The sequence below is a fragment of the Porites lutea genome, chromosome 8 (genome assembly GCF_958299795.1).
Source record: "Porites lutea chromosome 8, jaPorLute2.1, whole genome shotgun sequence".
Classification (NCBI taxonomy): Eukaryota; Metazoa; Cnidaria; class Anthozoa; order Scleractinia; family Poritidae; genus Porites; species Porites lutea.
The window spans coordinates 16,622,988-16,650,487 of NC_133208.1; the positions used below are offsets into that span (position 1 = coordinate 16,622,988).

Genomic DNA, 27,500 nt, shown 5'->3' on the forward strand with positions numbered 1-27,500 from the left:
CTTAACCCTTTTTGTACTGAACCAGAAGTCTCAAAACTAACGGAGAGCTAGACAGGAATTTTCAGAACCAACCTGAACAGTTGTGGCCATTCCCAAAGTACCCTGGTTTGCAACTACAGTTGAAGGACCCTTCGGTGTTGGTGCAGGTGGCATTTTCGCTACAATTGTGAGAGTTGTTCAGGCATTCATCTGCGTCTGAGTGATAATTTCAATAGATATTAAATTTATTCTGAATAAACAGGGAGTCAATAGAGTCACCGGTATAATATAATTATTAGCCTGCGTAGCTGGCGGTATTGTGTAGTAGTCGAGTGAGATTTGGTTGGCAGCGGTTAAACACATTTCCTTTCTCGCACTGATTTCAGAACATGACATCAGTCACCTCTCAAACTATAGCGAATTATTTTAAATGGATTTGAAAAAACCCAAAGAATTTTACCTGCACAATTGTATCCACATCACCTTCCCGTACCCTGGCTTAAAGAAGCTAGTGAATGATCCTTGGGTATTATGGCACAAAGCTTTCTCATGACAGTTTTTAAACCGATCTGTGTTACACTCGTCTACAGTTGTATATCTAAACAAGAACTCTCTTACAGAGGCATTCAGTCTCGCTTGCTTGGAGCTAGATCGAGAAATGAGGAAGCCGTTTATTCTACACGAAATACGATTTACTCGCTAAAGCTACCTCCTACTTTATCGACGTCGATACTTTTTATTTGTTTCTGAATTGATTTAGTGCGCGTGTTAGCGACAACCGGAAATAACGTCTGCGGTCGCAAGCAATACGCGTGTATAAATACACGAAAATTCAAGGGCCTCGATTCCAGAAGAGAAATAACATCATTGCCAGAGATCTAAAAAGTGATTTACATGGCACGTCATTTCAATCATCGCCCAAAATAAACCGCATTCTGATCACAAGATCCATTTGCATGCAATAAAAGTTTACAACACCCGACCATCTCAGTTTTGCTAATTAAGTGGCTGTCCACCTAAGAGCGGTCCGGCGAGTTTGGGATCGCCAGTAAACCTTCTCTTTATTTTTTGTGGGTGAAAAGGACTTAATGAGGAATGATTAAAATCGAGCTAACTTTTTTCAAAATCCTTTTCTGTGCTTCGCTACAGGACAAAACTTCTTTCCCGTCTGAGAGCGCTTTTTCAACTTTATTCAATAGCCAAAATTCAGTAATTTTAAAAGCCGCGCTTCTTCGTAACAGATAAATATCGCGAAATTCTACATAGTACAATGGATTTAGCTGCATTTGACTTGTCCTATGACGGAATCTTGGATAATTTGACGCAAAATTAAATTAAATTAATGAGATCAAAGACGAGCCACTTTGCGGTTTTTTTTCTCCCTTGACAAATTCCTCCAAAGTAAAAGCTAAAATCTCCAAAGTGGTACAAAAATCACAGGCAAAATGCACTTCACAGCAAAGATCATTCCTTATTCTGTTAGAAAATAAAGTCAAAGGTGCGGGTATCATTCTGCGTCGGACGTGGACAAGCGTTTTTGAGAGCTCCTTTTGTCAGTATTTACCTAAAATTGCACGTTTGGCGCCTACTCTTAAACTCACATGATGAGGCTGATATTTTTTCCATGGGACAGAATCTTGGTTTGCTTCGTCAAAATAACGCACATTTGTTGTTTTGTAAGCCATCTTAGGTCTGTAAACCGGCATAAAATGTCATAAAATACATGTAGGAATTCTTCATCCACTAGTACATTATGCAAATTTAAAAGCTCATTTACAGCGGGTTGTCGATTTCAGCAAAATCGTATTAAAAGAATACAATTCACTTCTGCTCAAACGAAGCCCTTTTTGAGTTTGGAGTCTCAGCAACTAAAAGGCTCTTTAATAAAGACTGAATTCAGCTCAATTTCGTTTTGGGTTTACTTCATGGTCATATGCTAATTAGGATTGTTGTCACGCAATAAAAGCGGATTTGGAGAGTTTAAAGGAGCAAGCAAGTTGGTGTCTCTTAGTCAATGTAACAGGTGAGCGTTATTATGGCTCATTCGAGGCGATGTCACCTAACGAAAGAAAATATTACAGAGAGCGAACTTACTTTGCAGCGGGCTGGGTATTTTGGTAAAAATGCCCAACAGGGTGAAAAAATGTTTGTATGTCCGATACATCGTGCAAACCTAGGGGAGGACTGGGGTAATCCAACTGGCCACACAGAATGCCGATATCCAGAACATAAGGGAAAACAGACTCGTGCCGGTGAAAATTGACAGTGTCGGGGTCAGACTGTAAAAATTGCCGCCAGCCGAGAAACTTCCAAAATCTCCTAGTGGTGTCTGCAAATTCGAGGCTAGCGGATGGGCGGCTGCAGAAGTTAAGGGGAGGCGGGACAAGGATTAGCGAGAAAGTCAAGTCTTACCTCACCGCACGATTTGATGTTGATACACAAACAGGCAGGAAACCAGATCTTTCTGAGGTCGCAACGGACATGAGAACGACCAGAAACACAGGTAGTTCAAGAACGTTCCAGAGACGAATGGCTTATAAAGGGACAAGTTCAATCATTCTTTTCCAGACTGTCTGCAATCAGCAGGAAGAAAAGGGCTGACCAAAGCCGAGAATGTTGAAATTTTTTGACGAAGGAGATCTGCTCTCAGTGCTCTTGCAAGAAGAAATTGCGTGTCTTATTGATGAACGTAGAGACAAGGAGGTCGAAGATATTTTCAACAACAAGATGGGCGTAATACATCCCATCAGGTACGATGGCCATGATATCTGCGAGCAGACCAACCAAGAAGTACTCTCAAAATTCAATGTGAAAACATCTGCGAGTATTTTCATCTGTCGTTCAAATCTTAAGATACAAATGCTGCTCTAATAAATACAATCACAGACATGGTGAAAGAATGCAGTTACTACCGCACCACCCCGTAAATGGCCAGGGACTGGCAAATTGCCCCATTGCATTGGGGTGGGCCGAGTTGCCTAGAAAATTCCTATTGTTTCCTGGCCGAGTTCTTGGAAGTGTTTTCTCAGGATTTTCGTATACAGTTTGAAAGTTTAAATTTCAAGGTATGTTGTATGCTTGTATAAGACGACAAATCTCAAGTAACTTATAACTTGACACCAACCCTTGAAAGTATGTGACCCGCTTTTTCGTTCAGTACTTTATTTACAACACTAGTAAAAGAGCAGGCCCCAGTTGTAGGGCTATCATCGGATGAATCTCTATCCAATTGATAAGTACTAGGGAAGCCAATTGCTCTTTCCAGTGGATAGTGATTTACACGGTGGATAGCACTATCCACTTATTGAACAACTGGGCCCCAGAAGGATAAAAGTTGTCCGCAGGAGAGTTTTTTTTTTCTTTAATATAATTTTTTCTTAAAGATATGAGTTAAGATCATTATTGTGACACTTTGCTTTTTGGCAATAAGAAATAAGTAACGTAAAAAGGTCACCAAATGCATATCAGCGGCACCCAACGACTGTTTTCTGTGAAATATCTGTTCGGAGAAGCAAAATTGCCTAGAATTTTCTATAGCTTGAGGAAGACTAAAAATTTATTAGATGACCGTTCCATGCATGTGTAATATTCGAAGCTAATCTAATAAATTCCCTACAATTTTCTGAAGTTTAATTATTACTATTTCTCACCCCAGGTTAAGCTATTTTTCGTAGAGAAAGGAAACCCAAAATTCTCGGAACCGAAAATGCGATACAGAAAGGAATCAGAAAAATCCTCACTTTCGTAAAACTTTCAATTGCAGCGAACATTTTCGGGAAAAAAGACTCACGGTTACCCTAGTATGACCCAACAGATAAAATTTTTTTAGCGCCACTTGGAATACATTTCTAGAGATCGAAAAGTACTCTGGAGAGCCTAAAAAGTGTTCTCAATGCATTTAGGAGGACACCGTCGTTGGGTGCCCCTGGCATATAATAGGAGCTAGGGATTTTTTCTGGTAAAGAATCAATTTAATAACAAGTAATGTGGCACTTTACGTCTTCTTGGGCGTGGACCGTTCGATTATTGACGGGGCTGGGGGCTGCATTAATTTTAGCCTTGATAAAGCTGTACATATGTATGTATATAATAGAAATAGACTGATGGGACTGGATTATATCTTGAACATTTATTGCTACTCAGAGAGTCACGCCTCTTGCGAGGGGAATCACCAGGTAAAACAAAACAATAAATGACAGGCGTGGCGTAGGTGCGTGGCGCGTCGTACTTAAGTGATGCTTACAACATGTCAAATTTGCGACAAGAACTAGCCAAGTTAGGACAGTGTTCAGTAGAAATTTCTTTGAGTGTCTGCAACCTGAGATTAGTTCATTTCTATTGTCCAGGGTAGACATTACAGGTTTACAAACTGTAAACAGCACGACGAGCCACGCGCCACGCGCCACGCCTAGTATTTACTGTTCTGTTTTACCTATATCCTTGATTGTAACCGTTAATTTTGGCAGTTGCTTCATGATTGCCTCGCAAGAGGCATGAAACTCTGGGTAACTACAAATGTTCAAGATTTAATCCAGTTTCATCTGTCTACTTCTATTCTGCTCTAGGTTAACTATTGAGCACTATCGATGAGGACACCACTCTGGCACTTCGTTGTATGTATAATATCAGAAACTGATAAGGGATTGTTCAACCCCTTATGAGTTTCTGATAATATATATTATCCTTCCAGCCCTGTAAAATTCTTTTTTAATCTCGGTGTCCTTGTCCTCCCCCCACCCCCTATTAATAAGGTAATGGTTCACCCTTTATTTGTTTATGCCAAGGAAGGGTCGATACAGGAGGTATATTGCGTGACAAAAATGCAAATTAGCATATGGCGTGTGGGACAAACGTTCAATATTACCCGCACTCGGAAAAATATTACAACAGACATACCCTACACCAAACTTAAAGTGATTCATAATAATTTCTCAAGAGCTACAAGAGAAAAGTCACCCGAGGTGAGAATCCCATATGCTCATGATAAATGAGGGATAAACACGGATGTGGGAATTCAAATTCAAATCATGGTGAAATGCTCGAAACGGAAAAAGAAACTCAAATTGAATATGAGGTAAATTTCTATTTTGAAAAGGGTATTCAGTTGCTGAGTTTCCAAGCTGAAGATTGATTACATTTGAGAAGAAGTTAATAACCGTACGTAGTTTTAGATTTTAACACAGCTGAAATGGACAACCTGGCCGTAAACAAGCACGATTTGCATATCTGACGGGTTGATCAAGAATGTCAGTTTATGGCATTTTTTTCGGCTTTCATTTATACAAACTTAAAAAGGCTAGTGAAAAGAAAACAAATGTTCGTTATTTTGAGGATACACAACAACATTCTCAGCTGCTGAGAAAATATCTACTAAATTTAAGTCGTTTTGTGTGAACCGTTAAACGGGTAAATCTATGCAAATAATGCCGAAAGGAGGCTCTTAAAAACGTTTGATCACGTCCAACCCAGACCGATACCCGCACCTTTGACTTTATTTTCTGACAGAATAAGGTAAGATCTTTACTGTGAAGTGCATTTTACCTGTGATTTTTGTACCGCTTCGGAGATTTTAGCTTTTACTTTCCAAGAATTTGTCAAGGGAGAAAAAAACCGCGAAGGGGCTTGTGTTTGATTTTATTAATTTAATTCAATTTTGCGTAAACTTATTCCATATTCCGTCATAGGACAAGTCAAATGCAGCTAAATCCATTGTACTATGTAGAATTTCGCGATATTTATCTGTTACGAAGAAGCGCGGCTTTTAAAATCACCGAATTTCAGCCATCGAACAAGGTTGAAAAAGCGCTCTCAGACAGGAAAGAAGTTTTGTGCTGTAGCGAAGCACAGAAAAGGATTTTGAAAAAACTTAGTTCGATTTTAATCATTCCTTATTAAGTCCTTTTCACCCACAAAAAATAAAGGGAAGGTTTACCGGCGATCCCAAACTCGCCGGACCGCTCTTAGATGGACAGCCACTTAAGATTCTTATTATTATTTTTTTTTTTCGACCACTCAGTAGTGTTCACTTGTTCCAAAGTAATCAACGCTTTCAAGCGATAGAATTCGTGAACCGACACGTTTCGGAAAAGTTGTAAATTTAATCTTTCCTTTCACCGGCGAAAAATGTCTGCGCATGCTCTATTAAAAATGACACGTGATCTATTTTGCGCAATGTCATTGGCTCTGAGGCAAAAATGCCGGTTGAGATGAAAAAAATAATGGCTGTCTTTTTGACAGTGATAGCGTTGTGGTTTTCTTGCCATAGTAAGAGATCAAAAAACATTTTGGTCAAAGTTTTGAGTGGAATGTTTTCTCTAGAAAATATAGCGCCTTGGAAACGGCGGACAAACCCAGTGGTGGGTATTTGTCGGAGATATTGGCTTTGCAATCGCCGGCATGGGTGCGAAAGGCATGCCAAAAAGGTGGGTAATTTTGACTTTCTATGCTTACTGTTGGTTTCGTGCACATCGGTACAACAGGAAATTGTAAAGAAGTGAAAGATAAATTATTGGGCTTTGTTATGTATATAAATAAGCTTGTACCGCTGTGCACGGAAGCGGCAGTTGTGTTAAACGTGTGGACCGTTTTCGTACCAAATATCGACTTGCATCTTTGAAGTTCAGGGACCCTCTGGAGGTCTAGTTCAGTGTATCCTCAAACATTCGAATTTTTATTTATTAAGCTTCGCTGGCATTTTATACTCAGGTTAAAGTTTCTCGCCCCACAGTCCAACACAAGAGAAAATTGAAAGGTACAGCTGGTGGAGGGCCGTTTGAGCAACAGAATAATAATCATTATATTTATAATTATTAATAGGAAGACCGTTAAATCTAAATCAGCGCGTTTTCTCTTTAGAATGTGTGTCAAATGGGACACGATTTTGATCGATCGAAAGTGAAAAAAATAGTATTTTCCCTAGAGACCGTACATGCATTATGCGTGCACAAAGTTGTTTTTTTAACTGAGAACAAAAATGGCCCTATCATGTTTGGCGCCTTATATTACAATTTAAACTATTTCCTGAACGTTTGCAGGAAGTTATTCTGTACTTGTACTTACACATCTTTTTTAATCAGCCATGGCATTAATGTTTTCAGGTGGATTGTTCCATAATAATTTGCCTCTCTGTATTTCACTGAGTATTCTTTGGCTGTTAATCTATGTATACGTGTATGTTGTGCACAGTTAATTTTGCATCTCAGCATAAATATTATTTTTTCTTTTATTTTTAGCATACATTGCCATACACAAAAAGAACAGAAAATTATAAATTAACTGCAATAAAAAATTGACTACAATATTAGAATAAAATTTTATATTAGATGCTGATCAGGTATATTTGTGATAATTATGTAAAGTCTTTTTTTGTGAAATAATCTTGAAAAATAGCAGGTAGTGTTCCAAAGAAGGATAAAAGTGTAATGAGATCTACATGTAATGATTGAATAAAAATGTTTTGGCTTTTCATAAACTGAGAATTGTCTAAAATAAAAAGGCAGAGCTGTCATTAGGGGCCGTAACCCATAACACCTGTTACAGCTGAGCTCACTTGATGTTACAGGTGATCAAAGTGGAAAGCTGAAGGTGGTAATTTAAATTTTTGGGACCTGTATTGGGTGAATCTTCATTTGCTAGGGCTGTTTCAAAACGTAATGACAGCCCTGAAAAGGGATGGTTATATCTCTGTAGAGCAATCCTTGGATTTTTTTTTTTTTTTTACACCAGCATACTTGCCCTCTTTGGGTCACAGAAGATTGCTAGCATTGGGGGTTTACCTGTACTGTGTATTTATTAATTGTGATTGAGTACTTTTAAGTTTTATAATATGTATACGCATAATCAGTTCTTGTTTTGCCAAAAAATGCTTTCCAAAATATGGGTTTTCTTATTTACGATGTCAGCTAGAGCCAAAAATTGGCACATCATGCTTGTTAGTTTCAGCCGGTGAGAAATTTGGTACATCAAGTACAAACTTGTCCAGTTTTCAATTCCAAACCTTTGTCAAAGTCATGGTTGCATGATTGATGCATGCACAGCAAAACATTAATTTTTGACATTGTTTCATTTTCTTCAACAAAAGACCAATTTACATAACTTAAAAAAAGGGTAAGAAAATACATGTAACTTAAAAATAATATACATTTCCTTTCTTTAAGTTCCATCATGAGGTCACATAGTATTACATCTTTCTGATTGTTGAGTGTTGGATTTTCTTTTGTACATGTATCAAATTCATCCATGAATTGGCTCACAGGAGGCAATGACTATGATCGATAAGAGTGCAGTCAGACCCTTCAAAGTATTATTGTACACTGTAGCATCCCATCAACACTGTAGCCAGTTTCAAATAGTAAGTTGTTCGTAATTAAATTTTTATACCATCTGGAATATTAAGATAAAAAGAACTGCTGGTAAATGAAATTATAAGCACCACTTTATGGACAGCTCATTATTACAGACAGTTTTCTTTGTCCACAGAGAACCCAAACAGTGTATTAGCTAAGAAATAATAATTTAGATGTACATGTAGTAACACTGTATTAGCTCATAAGATAGTTATCTTGAGGTGTAACTGTCGCATCCGACTCGCCTGACAAGCAAGCATTTGACACTGGCAATGTTAACGATCTCTGATTCAAATCCCTTGTAAAACGAATCATAAAGAAACAGGAACACAGGTTCTTACATCTTATGTTATTAGCTACTACAACATAAATGCATCTTAGAATTATTCCATTGGCTAATACAGCATTTGAGTTCACTGTGTCCAGTCTTTGGGCCGTAGCAAAAGGGGACTGCTCTACAATGTACAATGTAGCTGTAAGCAAAGTACCAAGCTTTTTAGAAAAATCCACTTTTCAGCATAAAACAACCAAATCTGGCTATTTAATGCAAAATCAGGTGAAAAAGTCAGCAAAAGGCGATTTGTAGGTTTTTTGATTAAGGGATAGGTAGCATGATGGTCATGGACCGCTTGCATGTGTATATCCAACAGTGTTTATTTACTGTGCAATATCAGGGCTGTCAAAAGTTTTTAAGTAGCAGGCTCATAATAAAATAATAGTAGGCGGCTTTGGAACTCGCACCAAAGGATTTTGTTAGAGTCTCAGTAATGTCCCAGACCTTCCACGACATTGCAGCGTTCTAATGTTTCACAGATCTAATTACTGTTTAAATATGCATTCAATGTGATTCAAACCTGGAAAAAACCTTACAGGAGTTTAAAGTTTGGAGTAAACTTTTAGTCTTCATGAAATTTTAGTTGGATCATGTTGATGAATGCAGTTGTGTAGGATATGCAGTTTCCTATTTTGATCTTCTGTCAGAATTATGAGAGAACTCTCAAATACAGATCTCATTCAAACATTATAGTTTCATTGTAATTATCATTTGTTTCTTTTCCTATAAACTTCTCATCAGGTCTACATTTTGCATGAATTTAATGTGATATATATTTGAAGCGGTTGTTGGTTTACAGTGAAGTATTTTTCACTTTGTTTTTTTTATATGAAGTTGAGTTTCTTCTTAGTTGTTGGCTAAGGCAGTGTTGAATTAGTGACATGCTAACATACTTTATTGTTCATTTCTCTTCAGAAAAGATTGATTGATCCTGAATCAAACAAAGTGCAGCTTTACAAACAAGATTTTTGAAGAACAAATGTGTATTCAAGCAAAGTATATGTCCCTGATCGCATGACAGTGTCAATAAAATTTATTAATGGAAAGATCTGGGTTTTTACTCCTTTGTAGCACTTTTGACTACTCATCACTTTTCTAACCTATATAGTAAAAAGGTCATATAGTATAATCAGTATTTTTTCCAACTAACATATTTGCAATCAAAGTTCTCTTCTTTTATATATAGTATTGCCCTAATTTTAATTAATTTTAATTTCATTATCTTATTCAGATCAAGCACAATAACCATTGAAAAGAAAAAAAGAAAAAAAAAAACCTGCTCGGTCATAGACGGCTTTAAAAGTTTTGATATTAAAATTGCAATGAAAAGAACATGAATGCAGACACTACGGTTCATTTAGCTCATGTTCAAGCTTTTTTTATAAATTAGAAAGTCTTGCTGGAGAAGACATAATTTTGCTTTATCTTTTCGATAAAAAAAGTAATAAAATAACTTCCAGGTGTCTAAGCAATTTCAAAGGACCCATAGTGTCTTATTTCTCCGCTGCATAGAGCTGTGAACAAAGGCCGTTCTTTCTAGTGACCCGGCTTTCATCAAAAATATTGTTGTCCTTCGTGATCGTGAAGAGTGCAAAGTTGAATCCGGTAAACCGGCCAAAACGCGAGCATCGCAGGGAACGAATCCCATAGGAATAGGTGAAAAAGGATAATAAAAAGTCTAGGCTATTCTAAAAATATCCGTATATGCATTTGCAACTCATATTAAGCCGCAATTTCACTTCTTTCCACTGGAATAAACAAACGATGGATGTATTGCTGCCATTTTGAATTTGGCAATGTCACGTGGTCGCGCGTCGACCAATCAGACAATTTTCGCCGGTGAAAATCTTTCCTAAGCTTTCTTCGCTAAACATGCGTGGTGCGTGGCTTCGATCGCGCAATGATTCTTAGTCCCAGTTTCCACGGTCTCCGCAAGGAACAACTGGCACAATGTCCCCCTTTTGTGTCTTAGATAAGACGAAAAACGCGTTGCAGATTATGAGTCTCGCTGCTTACGCAAGCGAGACTTTAAAAAATTGCAATAATCTGGCAGTAAACAAGGAGAAATTAGCATACGTTATTTCATATAATAGAAATATTTAGCCAGCGAACATGCCCTCCCTATATCTCTATGTTTTCTCGTTCCCCCGAAGAAAAAAAAAGATTGCGTGATCACAGTTTTTTAAAACTTAAAAGTGGATACGTTAACCAAACGCATGCAGATGATTTTACCTGTACAATTGTGTCCATCTCCATCGTACCCTGGTTTACAGAAGCAATCAAATGATCCTTGGGTGTTATTGCACCAAGCGTTTTCATAACAGCTATTATTTGCAGCGTTGCACTCATCTATGTCTGAAATATAAACGCAGTAAATTTAAAGGTGTTGGTACGAGAAAAGATAAGCATAAACACTGCAAAAGTGCGTTATCTTTCGTATTAGAGGAATTCCACAAACTGGTCGTCTGATTATTGAAAGAAAATACAAGCACTGCTAATGTGACAATAAACACTTTTTTGTTTTGAAACTCGCTGCCAAGTTGCTTTGCATTAATAAGAAAGGAACTGCACATATTTAACTTTGGTTTCTAACATGATACGAGGCGCAAAGCATATCATACCAGTAAAATTGTTTTTCTATACTTCGAGGAATCGCTTACATAATATGATAGCTTTTCTGTGCTTGTGTGCCTTTTATTTTACTTTTTGTTTTTTATAACCAAAAGAACTCAAAACCAGAACGTAAACCACAAAAAAAGACATAGTGAAGAAATCTGCAAACGGTTAGACTTTCTAGTCTTCTCGGATAAGTCATATGCCCCGTCTCACAACCCTCGCAAAAATAAATTCTTTGGAACGATAAAGAATCCATGTACTGTTCTTAAATAGTAGGGGACGTAGTCCCCGGTATGGTGGTCTATTTCTCATGAGGGAAGGAACTGTTACGGCCCTAGTAATTCAGTGTGGGCTGTAACGGTGACCCTGGAGGGATTGGTGAGTCTAAGTAAACATATAAAACTTTGCAAGCACCCACCTGAACAGTTGTAGCCATTCCCACTATAACCTGGTTTGCAACTACTGCAGTTAAAGGAACCTTTAGTGTTAATGCAGATGGCATTGTTGCTACAATTGTGAGAGCTGATCTGGCATTCGTCTATATCTGAATGCATGATAATTAATTTTAGTTAAGATGCATCTTGAATCAATTCTACGCAGGAGAGTATGTGACAACAAAGATATATTATGTGCTAAAGGTTACGGAATGCGGACGACAGCGAAGGTCTGGCATGCTCTTGCTTAACCAACGCTGTCCTTTCCGTAAGTTTTAGTGATGAAAAGTCAAATCAGGCGTAATCAGATAACGAGCGATAGAAGGTCCAGACGAGAGTTATCAGATTGAAACTCTACATTTCATTGCATTCTTAGTGGAAGTCCGTACGAAGCTGCCTACAATACGTACAGTGCAGGCGTGATGGAGATTAGGATTGAGGGCTCCTCTTGTCTCCGGCCGCAATTGCTCTTTGATCAAATATATCTTCTTATAATAACACTCGGTTGTGATAGCTCATTTTTACGCATTGTAAACTTCGGCTTATAAGCCCTGGGTTAATATATTTTCTTAAGGTGTTTTAGGAGGGTTTATAAATGGAGGGACTTTGATCCGATGATAGTGTTTAGTGGCACATTGAAGCTGGCGATTCAAGCCCCATATTTACAACAAAACTGTGGCAGAGGTACCGCAAATAGTGACGCCTTTGTTGTCTCGGCAGTGTCGAACTTGAACAACATTTGCAGAGGGAAAATTTAGATCAGTAACCCCTTCATTTAATAGCCACCTGCTTTCACAAGTTTTTGTGGTAGATCATCACTTTAAAATGATCGTGACTACGCAAATTTATGGAAATTTTTAGGAAAGCTTCATAGTTTGGAGCTCTTAACGAATTCAGGGCCTCGTAGTGCCTGACACAAGGCCCCCAATAGGTTTTCGGGATCCGGAATTTCCCATATTTGAAATTCGGGACGCGAGATTTTAAGAAAAATCGGGGCAAGATTCGGGATTGAAAGCATCACGGGAGGTGGGATGTGGAAAAGTAACCCTCGGGATTACGGGATTGCATGAAATTTTGGGTCCGGATTACGGGATAGAAGAACGGTACTGGGGAACCCTAATATGTACCATTGAAAATGATGCACCATGCTCTAATACCATCATAAATAGCTTACAATAAGTAGAAAGTCATATATGGAGAATAGGCCTAAGTTTAAGATTAATTATATAATGCCTCTCTTACAACAGGCTCCAGAAAAGTGCCGCGAATAATGTGAGTGATATCCCTAAATCTGCAAACACTCTGTAATACATTAGCAGGAGATGTCTTCATAACGATGCATTGCAATTAGGTGAGACAAGGTTTTTCTAATTTTTTTCCTAGACGATAAAACATCGAAACCTTAAGTTTTGTATAGCTGTTCGTTTATCCCTCACGCGCATTTTAAGACAAGTTTGAAGATGGTCAGTTACTATGGATTCGAGATATGACGTCATAAGTAACAGGTGGTCAAGCCATTTTTGAGTGAAAATGCATGTTTTTTAACTTTTTTCAGGAATAAAAGAAAAACTTCTGGATAAAATGATGCAAAGTAATTATTTATGTGTTGTTTTACTTGTTAAGCGCAAAAAATTATTAATTGTCACTGTTTTTACGTGATTTCTAGTTCTTGAAAAAATGCAAGATGTTTGCCATGTTTGGTGACATGACAGACCTTTAGCAGTGCCACCACGCATAAAATATACTTCATCCTGTAGAGAATTAAGGTCGAAGGATTTCCACTGAAGGCAAAATCGAAATAAGGGGAGGATCGATCAACTCCAACCCCCCCCCCTCCCCCTTCCTTCTGCTAATTGTACCACGGTGAGGGTATGACTTTGCGTGTACGTCCGAGGGTTAAGCCGACGTGTAACAACGAATGGAGAGAAATTTGGTATGGGCTTGTTGATAATTTAAAGCACCTGTTACAGTTCCCTCAAGCGTGGGACGGGGGTTTCCACGCAACAATTTAGCTCCCTTCATGAAAATAAAATTTAGGTTCAAACAAAGTATGCTATATAATCCCGCGGGGGGGGGGGGGGGGGGTACTGCCATATATGGGCTATACAGGAATGTGCCGCTGTGAAGGGCATGGTTTTCAAGCAGTTTACTCTAGGATAGGGTATATAAATCAGAGCGTTTGGGTCTAGAATAGGGTACCATTTTTCAGGAAACTGATCAGTTGGTTGAAGATTTTGAGGTACAAGGTTTTGTTTTGGCTAGACTGTGCTAGTGACCTCAGTAGTTTCTGGAAAACAACTACTCTAGGATAGGGGAGATTTGGGGAGTATACTCTAGTATAGGGTAGCAAAATTCAGCTGATCTAGCTCTGGTATAGGTTAAGGAACCCAGGGTCCCAGCGGCACATCCCCACGCAGAAATTCCTAATACTTGCTCAATTAAGTTTCCCTAGTTGTCGCACTTTACTCTTTTGTTGTCGATGAAAGTCACACTTAGATCTGTGCATGTGCTTTCGTAGTGACAGTTGATTTCATCAATAACCTGATTTTTATTGTTATCCCGTGGGACGTAGGTCATTCCTGAAATTGCTATCGTACCGATTCGGCCATTTATGCTTTAGGTTGACGAGGCAGTTATCCATGTTTGTTCTGATTTCATTTGCGGTCAGTTTCCCGACATCATTTGTACCGGAATGGATTACAGTGTAATCATAATCATCTCTTTCCTGCATGTAGTTGAAGTACTGGCTTATTTCCCTCGTTTCCCCAGCGATAGTTTGTTTGTTTACATAACGGTCTGGGGCGAACTTGCGTTGCTGTATTCCTCTTATCATCGAATCTCCTAACAACAGCACCGGTCCCTCTGATAATCGCTCATTTGGGTTGTACACATGATTCTGATTTGAGGAGGATGTAGAAGCAAGTTGATCGTTGGGCTGGGAAATTGGTGGTTGCGTTCTTGTAGCAGTGGGACTTGAAGTAGTAGTAGATGATGGATTAGGTTGAGTGTTTGCTGGGATAGATTCAACGATCGAGCGATTTTACTCTACTAGAGTTTCATACCTGTTTGACGTGGCTATTGTGTACGTGTACTCATTTGAGTGCGCTATTACCGTTGAAAGTTGTGATGCAGGGTCTTGGTGGCTTTGTTTCTTGTAACTGTGAGATGAGTGACTGTTCAGATATACACACTTGATTTGTTGTTGTCATTGAGTTGTTGTAAAATGTGTTTGATCGAGTCCTCAGTAGATGATGCTTTAGTTTTCAGTGTTTTTAGATCCGAAGACAGTTTGGAGGATAGATTTGCAATTTGCTTTGCTAACTTTTGCACTTCTTCGCCGATTTCGTCCGTAACCGCTTGAATATGATTTTCGCAGGATAGTTTTACTTCTTTTCCTTGGTTTTTACGTTTTTGTTCTAAACCTTTTAACTCTATCGTGCATTCGCTTATTTCTATGGAGTTAGAAAAAATATGACTTTCCATATTCCTGTTAAAGTCGCGTTGTTCTTTGATGAAGGCCTCGAACTTTTCATAACGGTCATCGTGATCACTTGTTGGTTTCAAATTCAACACTGGTTCAGTAATCTCAGCACTTCCACTGTTAGGCGTGAGCTCGATCAGAGTATCTTGAGATTTAGTTCCTTTTTCGACAACATTCCGAAGCTTTTTACATACTAATCCTTTTGTGAGCCTTGCACTTGTAAAGCTTTTGTGGAGGAATAGAAGTTAACGGTTACCGATTCAAACTTTAACACCTCTGTGTTACCGTTGGAGTTTACGCTCACTAAATTATTCTCATCTCCTCCTTCCAGTTCAGCAATCCAGAAGTCTCGTAAGGTTTTAAGTCACTGTTCCATTTAAATTGATTCTTTTGAGGTTTAAAAACCAAATGTGGATTGATTTCAGTCGGAGCAATATCTGTCGTTGCCGCCGCTATGATGGTCAGTCATATCTTGACCCACTCCGCCTGCCAGTGTGACGTCACATAGTAACAGGCAAGAGCGTCGGGTCGCTTTTGCAAATTAGCAAGGGATACCACAGTTATTAGGACGAGCGAGGTCGAGGAAAAGCTAAGAAGCTAGCAAATATCGCAAATTTGATCCTAATTGTGTGAGCTTTAGGAGGTTCCATTCACAGATCACACATATTTATATTTCATATATTCTTTTGCTAATTAAACCGACCTAACTTCATATCAATCCTCTCGAGATTGTGCCTCTGTTGATTTCCTAATTCGCCACCAAATTCAGTAAAGCTAGTTCGATGGATTATCTACATCGAGCAGTCCGTTGAACCGGAAATAATGCGAAATAGCTTTGGAATACGCGCTTAAGCTAATTTTCCTCAAATGTATAATTGAATTAATGATAAATACAGCTCTACCAGCTTTAAAAAGGTGTGTTTCAGTGTGGTGCAGTGGTCAAGGAGTTTCTTGCAACTGCAGACGAACCGGGTTCGACTCCAGGCGACGCCGCATTTTCAGTTTCTTTGTATCGTTTTTCTTTTTTTTTTCTCCGTTTAGTCTTTGTTTTTTAGCTCTGCTTTCCCTTTTTGCTGCTGACCCTGCTGATGATGCACTTGGATCAATGATGTATTTTAAGCTTTAGTCCTGAATTATATTTTAGAAAAGTGACTAAACTAGTACACCACAAACTTTTCTTATTTACACCCAACAACCACTGGCGAAATTTAACTTGCCTCTTCTTCATCGTCTTAATCATAACAATATTTTTACCCTAAAATCTCCACTGGGTATACCCCAAAACAATAATCAAACGAAGCCTTTTACTGGTGTTTGGGATTCAGTTACAGAATTACAGGTGTATGTCCAGTACAGTATTGAAATGCGGTAAAGCAACAAGATTCAGTGCTCTGTCTCTCACAAATATCCGTCATTTATCTTCTTTCAACGCTACCAGCTAAGCGAACTTTGAAAGGATTGATATGGGGTTCCACTAGCTCTGAAGAGCTGAAAGTACGCACAAAGTAAAGTATAATATATCATTTGATGAACCTCCTATTGCTGTGTCAACATTCTTTCATCTTGCTGTGCACTGGCCCTCAAAAGTGTGACCGGTCGGTATGATTGTCCGTAAAATTTTCTAGACGATAGAAAGAAGTCTTAAAAATTCATTACACCACTGGACGTTTCATTCCAAAAAAGTACCAAAGTCGGTTTTTCTATCACAACAGAGATCTTAAAATCTCCAGATCCAAGAAATCGGAAAGTATTGCCGTGATAAATTCGAATTTTTTTTTGTATCAGTCTCTTCGATGAACACTTTGTTCGCCATTTTGAAAGTCACCGACGCGAGACGTGACGTCATACTGGCAGGCGGACTGAACCACTGATTTTCTTGAAGACACCATCCCCCCTCCCCCCCCCCCCCCCCCCTTGATCTCTTTGATGAATTTCATGTGCCGGATGAGCTCATTGTGTTACTGTACATGTGAAGACTAAACTCTCAAGGGTACTGATTCAAACAAGAGCAATCTTATGGATTATCGATGAGCGATTCCCGAAACTATACCCGGCAACTTTATAAGCATATCCATGTTGTGCAGCACATTTGCTCGACATTCAGTTGCTGCTGTTGCTGCTTATCTCATAAACTTGACTCGACTACGACAACACTGCTCTTCTAGTTGATTGCTTGTTTCCACGCGACGATTTTGATTTTTGTGTCATTTACACATGGAACATCGATAAAAGGAAAGCTGTGATTGGAGGAGTCACCGTACCGCAAACGTGGCTCAAACACCTTCCAAAAAATGGGTGCTGAATTCTTATTGGCTAACCGCAGGAAAGGTATTTGGTTCGATTCTCAGCGGCCGTTTGTGGGAAGGAGCGTTGCGTGACGACACGAAAAACGGCTGTGTAGCAGACTAGTTGTAGGCACCTGTTGTCTTAGCTTTCAGGGCTTAGTTTTCGCTACTTATGTGTTTTTTTTCCTATGGCTCCCTTCGGAGTCTGCGTCTTAGAGCAGGGAACTGCTTGTAACTGATAGGTGGTAAAGTGATGGACGACAAATGAATGGATGGTTGGTAGGATGAATAATCTTTCTTTAAAAAAAAAAAAACGTGGATGCATAAATATTACCATAATAATGAACAAAATGAAAGCGGAAAATAAATAAACGAACGCTAAACAAAGGAGTACCTTAGCAAAACTGATTAGGTGTTCCCTTTGCTCGAACGCGGGAAAAAGGTCAGAAAGCTGCATACATTTTTTTCTGGGATGATCGTGGACGGAAGGATGAAATAAAGAGATTGACGGACGCACGGAAGGGTAGATTAATACCAAACTTTTTTAGAGCAGTTCAAAGACTGTAGGACATCGCGGTAATGGTGTCTTTAAGATATTTCCTTCATTTTCCAAAGGAAGTGAATTATTCGCAGATATGCGTCTCAACCATGCATCACCTCGAGCACTGCCAGTCTTGTATAATTATTTGTTTTTGTTTTGGGACAGAGTTACATTGTTCGTCATCTGCATTTGGAATGATCCCGTGATTCATCGTTGGTCGTACAAATTCTACATATACAATTTTCCCCAGTGTTAATAATGTCGTGATCTGTGGTTATAGTTGACATGAACTCATGATGTGGTTTCTTTATTCATACCCGCCAAGAAGAGCTCCTGCGTTTATCAATCCACAACCAGACTTGGCAGGAATCGAATATGGGTCGAATTATGAACCATAATATTTGTGCAAGGGCTGTTTGTAGAAGAGTATAACTGGTTTGTTGTGTGAAGTGAATGACTAAGAATTTTTCCACCCCCTAAGCCACCTTCTAAGGGCCTGTTTACATGGAGGTGGGGGACCCCAGGTAGGTGTTGTATCTCGCTTAGGTGGGGTAACCCGAATTTCCATTCAATTTCTCCTTTTTATTTGATCACGTTTACATCACCTACCTGGGGTCCCCCACCTTCATGTAAACAGGCCCTAAGACTTGAAAAAGCTACTCCAGATCTCTATTTTTCCAATAAAAGAAAAATGACGATCATTAATGGATACTGCTTTTCTCGGTCAACCATCTTATCTTTATCCCATCGTAGTACAGATTAGGGGGGGGGGGGTTAATAGTTAGTCCCTTTTGTTTTTCCGCGTTGTTTAAGAGTTAGCCGTGGATGTACCTTACAAGATGATGCAAACATGCATGAGCTCTGACGTTATCCACAATACGTGACGACTGAGATGTTAGATTTGAATAAGTAAGTAAATGGTAATTGAATAAATAATGATTAGAAATTATTATTGAAAAAAAGCGAGTAACAATTTCCTAGAATTTACTATAAATTATAGTAGTAAATTGCTGAACTATTACTCTTTTTGTACTGAACCAGAATTCTCAAAACTAACGGAGAGCGAGACAGGAATTTCAAGAACTAACCTGAACAGTTGTGGCCATTTCCAATGTACCCTGGTTTGCAACTACAGTTGAAGGACCCTTCGGTGTTGGTGCAGGTGGCATTTTCGCTACAGTTGTGAGACTTGTTCAGGCATTCGTCTGAGTCTGAATGATAATTTTAGTAAAAATTAAATTTATTCTGCCTGAACAAACAGGTAGTCAATATAGCCACCAGTATACCATGATTTTTAATTAGTAAAATCCAACTAGTGGTCTATTATCAATGCTGCGTTCTGATTGGTGGAGCTACTACTAGGCTATTTTGTTATAGCCCACTAGAAGCGAAAAGCGCCGGCTTTGAAAACCAAAACAATGGCGCTTGAATCGCGTTCCGCTAGCTAAAGTTTTCTCGATATTTTTGACCACCTATTTGGATTTTACTAAAACAATTATTCCTCTCGCCGTCATGGCCTCTGAGTCAATAGTCCATTCGGCCTTCGGCCTCATGGGCTACTGACTTAGAGCTCATTCGGGCTCGAGGAATAATTCCTAAATATATAGTTTACGGTGAAAACACATTCCACTCCTTGTACTGATTTAAGAACACGACATCAGTCACCTCCCAGTAAAATGTGTTAAATGGATTTTAAAGAACCGAAGAATTGTGCTTTTACAATTGTGTCCATCTCCTGTAGGCAGTTTTAAATTGCCTTGACGCTAGCAAATTTGTATTACTAAGAGTCTTTACCCTTATAGAGTCGATTTGCGCAAAAAATTGTTTAAAATCACAGCTCAAGAATGCAAAAGTCTACATCCGGTTGATGTGCGTCACTCAAAAACGTCGCAGCTTCAACTCCCTCATAACCGGATGGACGGACGGACCGATGGATGGGTAGATTAATACCAAACTTTTTTAGGGTATTCCAAATGCTATTGTAAATCGCGGTAGTAGTGTCTTTAAGAGACTACGGGCGTGTTCCAAAGGAAGTAGATTATTCGCTGATATGAGTCTCAACCATGCATCACCCCGATCGAGCACTGCCAGTTTTGTATTAATTGCTCGTTTTTGTTTTGGTTCAGAGCTACATTGTTCATGCTGATCTGCATTTTGAAAGATCCAGTGATTCAGCGTTGGTCTACATTTTCGTACATTTTCCCTCCGTGTTAGTAATGTCGTGATCTGTGGTTATAGCTTATATGAACTGATGTAGTTTCTTTATTCATACCCGCCAAGAAGAGCTTCTGCATCAATCCACAACCAGACTTATTATGTACCTTAATAATTCTATCCAAAGTAAAATTGTGCAAGACTTGTTTTTAGTATAACTGGTTTGTTGTGTGACTGAGAATGACTTTAGAATTCTTCCACCCTTTAAGCCACTTTCTAAGACCTGAAAAATCTGTTCCGGATCTCTCTTTTGCCAATTAAAGAAGTTGTACGATCACTACTGTGTTGTTCAATTCAAAGGGGTTTTTAGACGCATAGGAAACCTGGATGCCTCGACATTTTGTTTGTTTGTTTGTTTTGTTTGTTTTTGTTATTGGGCGGGGGGGGGGGAGGGGGGGGGAAGGAGGGTCATCAAAAAGTTTCTAATTGATCAAAGAAAATAAAAAAAGATTTTGCAGCACCTACCCGAACAGTTGTGGCCATCTCCCATGTACCCTGGTTTGCAACTACAGTTAAATGAACCTTCGGTGTTAATACAGTTGGCATTGTCGCTACAGTTGTGAGTGTTGATCTGGCATTCGTCTTCGTCTGAATCACAATGTTAGAGTAGGTGAACTTTTAAAAATTATGTCCAAAAAACAGGCTATAACAACCAGTACATTAATGTGTTTGTATTTTAAGCACATTCTCTTTCTTGCACTAGATCACACTCTGAAAGAGTAATTTACATCTTCCTTTGTCATCTTTATCATAGTCATCATCATTATCTGTTATTATTAATTTATGATTATTGGTAACTAAAATAAAAAGTTAGTTCACAAACGAAACCCCAAGAGCTTCACGCTAAACCCCAACATAAAAAAGTGAGAAAATCTTTTTATTTGTGATCAGTTGACCGTTGGATGAGGATCGTACGTCGCACTATAAAAGTTTTTACTCTAATAAGTAACATTTGGTGTTTTTCCGTATGGTTCCATGTTTCTTTTTAATTTTACCTTGACATGTTTTACCGTCACCCTTAAAACCCTCTTTACAAGAACAAAGGTAGGAGCCAAGCGTGTTCTTGCAGTTTGCGTTGATGTCACAAACTGGAGGCGTCTTCAAGCACTCATCATCATCTACAAATAGCATAAAACAGACGACATAAAAAATGTGAATTTTTTCTAAATTCAAATATGTAACGCATATCTGCGTGGACGATTTTCTTTCTACAGGTTACTGACAGTACCAATATATGGCAGACCTCATTGTTATCGTAATTTGGCATGCACATGCACTCGACATTCCATTTACAATAGGATATAGAAGGGAACATCTCGGAGAATTGGAGAGAGCAGAGTTACGTTTTAGACCATGCTCACACTATTGCGGATAGCTTTTTCGCAGACACAGAAAACCATAATAGTCCGGATAAGGCTATTGTTGACACATAAGAACTGTAATTTCAGTGCAATTTCTGTAACTGAGCGAGGCTGCGCCGCGCTTATCTTGAAAGTGGAAGTCTTACGACCAAACGCTACGCGCTCCGCGCTTCGAGCTCCGCGCTTCGAGCGATGTTCGATGTGTGTGATCGAGTTGTTAATGATCTGTGCCGTTCTGTGCCATTAACGGTCATATTATACCGGATGCATTTTGCAGCACAGTGTAAACAATTTAGGCTTAAGCATCTTAAAGAGACAAAATACATCGTACCCTCTCGTCTCATATAGAACCTCAGCTCATCTGTCACAAAATCGTCAGGTCTCGTTTCCTTGGTCTGGCTGTTTAGCTCGCACACTTTATCCGGAATGTAGAAATTGTAACTCGCACACCTGGGGTCGTTTTCACAGGTGTTCTGGCACTCAACAATGGCCCTCGCTGCAAACTCTTTGAAGGTGTGACCCTTGAGAGCTTTACCAGGTACTGATCTCTCTGAAGTTTTGCATTGCCCACCAACAGCCCCACTTCCATACATCTGGGATATAAGACAAATTGTGAAGAATGCCAGGGACATCTTGGAGTCAGCGAATTCTGAAACTGTAATTAAACACCTTTTGTATAAAATCAAAATCAGCTTCGCCGCTACTCAGTTTGTTTGCAACAGATCGACGCGGAGAAAGCGCCTCGGTCTTGATGAGGAGTTTAATGTACGGCGAGCCATATGTGAACTAAGTTTGTTGTTAATTCTCGTTTATTGTTTTCCCTTCGACTCAAAACAGAAATCTTTATTTCAATCAGACATAGGATATGGTAGAAGGGCCGCTCTGAGGATGTGCTATCCTTAAAACCATACAGTCTTAGTATCTATCCTCAAGTTTTCGAGACAACTTGCCTCAGTCTATATATACTTACCCGCTTTGTACGAAACTAATACACTCAGGAGTGTCGCAAAACAAAAAAAGGAAGAACATATTCACTGACTAATTACATCAAGTTATTTTTTTTTACTCAAAAGTGCAACTTTGCACTCGTATTTGGCACTGAATTGTTAGTGAATAAAAGTGTGACTGCCACGCATATAAGATTATTTTTGCCCCGTTATGAAAATGTTTTTGATTATATTTATTTAGGAGACACAGTGACTTCAAAGCTAAAAACTGCAAACCTGCGTCTATATATCTAGATCTACAGACCCAAACGAGAAGGCAAGCAATGCTGTCATGGTAAGGAAATATGACCTTAAACACACTGAGGATTCTGACATTTTTAAGTTTTGGACACACACATCGTTCCATTTCATACTGCAATAAAACTGCATGCGAATGAAGATTGAAATGTATATATATATATATATATATATACCCATTTTAAACAATCAAACAGGAGAATTCCTTGACCACAAACCACACTATCTGATCATGTCAGCTTTTCAGTGACAGTTCTAAATCATGCAAACTCACATTTTTATGTCTCACACTTTTTTGCTTAACTTGTTCACAAGTGATATAGATTCTGCAAAACCCTGTCAAATTAATTTCGGGCGGTTTTTGCTTTTCGAAATTAAATATACATCTCGAGGGTGGTTGGTTACCACTATTTTATTGCTGAGACAAGGCCTACACGATTACATCTGTATAAATCTGACTCCTACGAGTGCGCTTAAATTTACGTTAGAAAAAGGGCGTCTTAGAAGGGTCACTCTTAAATTCCACCAGTTTTAATATTATTATACCTGACTGAATATATGCACCTATATACAGGTATCAAAGGCAGCTTAAAGGCAACATGTTTTTGAGCAACGCCTGTCAACGAAAAGAGACGATTTCTTCTCCGTTTTTAATATGCCTCAACGCCACCACATTTGTATAGCTAACTGTCTTTACTCCAATAAAGGCGATTTTCATTACCCAAGAATGCCAAAAGGTCCGGACGTTTCTTGAATATTATACAGTTCTTATCCTGAATCTGCAATTGCTTAACCTGGACCTGAAGGGATGACTTAAAATAAATTAAGCCTTGGACAATTACCCATAGTTTAGTATTAAATATTGATTCTTGTCATTCCGTTTCTAAGGAAGTCAAAACAATCAAGTGAAAATATATCTTAAGAAGATTTTATCAGGCGAATGACAAGGCTGGAACTAAGACATAAACAGAAAAGGAACTTAGCCTATATAAAAATTTTTAAACGATCTTCTTCTTTCTGTGTCTTTAGTGCAACTCGTACTTTTTTAGAGGAACTCGTGATGTGAAAAAAAAAAACGTGGATCAATACCATCAATTCAGGTGAAGGCAACCATTAAAGAAAATAGCAGCAGGAAGAAAACGCCAACTTTGAAGGGGAACATACATGTTCAACTTTAATTTGCTTAATTTCTTCTACTGCAACTTAATTTCCGCTAATAACTTGTGCAAAATGAGAAATTTTTGTCATGTCATGCAAATTAACAGATCAATTAATATTTTATTGTTCTACTTCTAGGCAGCCAAAATAACAACGAAGAAAAGAGAACTCCAGTTGCACTGTTGTTTACGAGAAGTCCTTCCCATGTTGTTAATATTGCAACCTCCATATTAGTAAAAGAAATTAATTTTTATGCAAAGACCTTACTTGTGAATGACAAGATCACTGCTTCGTTGCAAACAAATATGTCTTCCAAGCATTAATTGTATCAAACGTTACAGACCGAAAAAAAAAACTTTGAAAAACTAGATACGCGGTATTATAGGAACAGTGAACTAACTAAGCTGCAGTACAGGGATAAAGGGTAACCAAACATCCCTCCACATTTGCAGTGGTACAGTAAATAGTTTTTATCTTGCGGTTTTGCAGCCACAAAGAGAAATTTGAGCTGGTTCGAACGGAGGCGTATAACTAAAAGGTCCGTGTAAAAATATATTTATAGACAATTTCAAGAAATACATTTAAAATCCATCTGCCAAATGACGTATGTATGTAAATCGCGTGTTTATCTTCTTAATTATTTAATGCTATGTCCAGCTTAACTGTTAAAATACGTTTATACGTTGAAGGAGTTTTCATGACTATTGGTAAACTTTTAGTTATATATAGAAAGTAACCCTGCCCCAATTTTATGATTCCCAATAGGAGAATGAAATCACGCTTCTGGAAATTAGAGAAAAAAAGGCCCAAAAAAGAAGAGAAAAGGAATAGACAAAGCAGGATGACCCTATTAATTTTCCTCTCTCGGCTTTAAATAGAGAACTATGTCATGACAGCTTTCAGTATTCAACCAATAAGAAAAAAAACGGACAGCAAACAATATTTTTCCAACTACGGGAAGCTGTTGCAAAATTTCAATTTCCCTGTGTTAATGGGCTAAGCTTGTTATTGTTTTCCATGCATAAGCGTGTCTGCCTTACGCAAAAAAAAGATAGCAGTTTTTTCCCTCCTCTAGATTTATTAGAATTTATATATTTTCTGTATCTGGAAATTTAAGAATACCAACAGAAGATAAATGTGATACAGAACTGTTTAACAAATGAAGCACCCTTTGTGTCAACAAAAACATTAATTAACATTGACAAAATGTTTGTCAAAGCGAGTTGTTTATTACCCCCTGTAAAATGTGGGCCTTAAAATATGCACGTCTACTTGAGTAAAAAAAAAAAGCGAGCGGTGTACGTTGTTAGTATTAGCGCTGGTGATAAAGAGAGGAACACTCTAGCTATAAAAAAACAATAATAATGGACACTTTATTTGTGTTTTTTGAGGGTAAAATTGTAAATCTCGCCACCTATAGGCAATTTACAAATGCTGCTTGAGATTCTATTATTAAAAAGAAAAAAAAATACAAAAACAAAAACAAAATACAACAACAACAACAACAACAAGTCTGGGCTATCCAGGTTCCTATTTCTACAACAAAAGATGTAATATGTTGCTCTAATGGCTATATTTATCATTTTCTTGGTTATATAAAGTTGCTGCTTTTTGTCAATGCCAATGTCATTCATCATGTCTAAGAACGTCGAGCATTCATAATAATGATAATGATAATAATAATAATAATAATAATAATAATAATAATAATAATAATTTTTGTGCTTATTTTGAGTTGGCCAATTAGAAAATTTGAAAGCTTCTATTTCTTTGACTTTGGGCTTAAATCAATACTCTCAGGACCATGGGAGCGAGATTGCATAAGTCCCGCAAGAAAGAAAAGGTCTCTTTAATCTCTCCTTCGGTCATGATGGCTTGATATTGATCTCATTGGGCCCATCTTGCCCACTCGGGTAGCCAGTCAGAACACAACTTTGATAGTCTTAACACTTTATTTAATCTTTGATTCAACCAAGCAATGAGGCAACCAGGGCGGCCCCAATGTGCTCTGATCTTTCAATTTCTATCCTTTCAACAAAGTTGCTAACTTGTGAACCGGTAAAGTTAACATAAAATCACTGTTTTGATTAAGTGCTATTCGTCATCCTGGTGACCTAACAAACACTGTCTGCGAGCCCTGAAGCTCATCACCAAAATATCTCATTCTTCATTCTATGATATATAATTCTTACATTTGCGGGTGGCTGCTAGTTAACACAGGTAAAAATAACATAGAAAGCCAGCCATGGGCTGCAAAAAGGTGGCCTGGTTTCCTTTTTTTATATTGAAATAATTTCATATGGGCGGTGTTTCTTCAGCAGCAAGCGTGGTACAGTTTAATAAATGTATATTAGAGAACATAATGACTAAGCCCCGGGTTATATCGTTTATTCTTCAACTGTAACGCATGCATGCCGGGGCGACATGCGCGCACGCGCCCATGCAAAAAAAAAAAAATTACTGCAGGCCTCGGTTGTTCAAAAGATGGATAGCGCTATTCACCGGATAAATCTCTTACCAGCGGATAGTGCAATTAGTTTCCCTAATACTTATCCGCTGGATAGTGATTTATCCGGTGGATAGCGCTGTCCAACGTTAGAACAAGCTGGGCCAGATCGATATTTTTTGTAAGTTTTATAGTAACATAGCATACCTAGTCTAAGGACTCTTCCACATCAATTCGGTTTGAAAAACCATTGCTTTCCTTACCTTTTGTACGTCGGCAAAATGCTTTTCATGGCATTCGTGGACCTGCGTACAAAGCGTTCGTCTATTCCGCCTGTGCCCAAAAGGGGAAAAAATATTAAAAGGCAGGATGACCGTATTAAATTTCCTTTCTCGGCTTCAATTAGAGAACTATGTCATGACGGCTTTCAGTATTCAACCAATAAGAACATACGGACAGCAAACAATATTTCCCCATCTACGGGTAGCTGTTGCAAATTTTCAATATCGCTGAGAGTGATAACGGGCTAATTGCTTGTTATTGTTTTATTGGTACCAATTTTTATTGAACACGTTTTTAGAAGAGTTAACCAAATTGTTAACTGAATTCGATTTGAAGGAAGTGACATAATTTCGTAACATTTCCACGAAAGTGATGAGAAACTAATGTAGACTCCTTAGTCCTGTGGGGCTCGCTCAGCAGTAGATTCTTGCACCCACTCCCAGTAATTCTCCATGCATAAATTTTTCTGCCTTAAGAAAAAGTAGATAGCAATTTTTCTCTCTTTTAAATTTATAAGAATTTATATATCCTCTGTATTTGGAAGTGTAAGAGTACGAAAAAGAGATAAATGTGATACAAAACTGTCTGACGCAAATGAAGCACCCTCAGTATGTTAACTTTAAGTGTTTATCACTTTGGCAGCCGGCAGCATTAGGGGTTTGTTTATATTGTCTGTTTACCTCACTATACTTGCCTGTTAAACAAAATGTTTCCCCGAGGTTTCACTTAGAACATGGAGCTACTTAAAACTGTAGGTAATAAAAACGGTCAGTTTTGAAG

The 27,500-nt window shown here is 38.4% G+C and overlaps 2 protein-coding genes and 1 long non-coding RNA gene across 3 annotated transcripts in view; 1 reads left to right on the forward strand and 2 right to left on the reverse strand.

The window, feature by feature from the left end:
- LOC140945809 (solute carrier family 25 member 32-like) overlaps nt 1-27,500 on the forward strand; it is a 127,266-nt gene that overhangs the window by 76,143 nt on the left and 23,623 nt on the right. The gene's annotated exons all lie outside the window — the stretch shown is intronic.
- Nucleotides 1-27,500, reverse strand: part of LOC140945835 (uncharacterized) — a 66,821-nt gene that overhangs the window by 7,417 nt on the left and 31,904 nt on the right. Inside the window, exon 2 of the long non-coding RNA XR_012166759.1 lies at nt 19,104-19,226. This is a non-coding gene — a long non-coding RNA (uncharacterized lncRNA). The remainder of the gene's footprint in view (nt 1-19,103; nt 19,227-27,500) is intronic.
- On the reverse strand, nt 20,278-22,222 carry LOC140946594 (uncharacterized). Its single transcript, XM_073395712.1, has 4 exons — nt 21,922-22,222; nt 21,225-21,347; nt 20,695-20,817; nt 20,278-20,303 (listed from the first exon to the last, which is right to left on the reverse strand). Exons 1-4 carry the CDS (start codon nt 22,220-22,222, stop codon nt 20,278-20,280), a joined length of 573 nt encoding a protein of 190 aa, XP_073251813.1.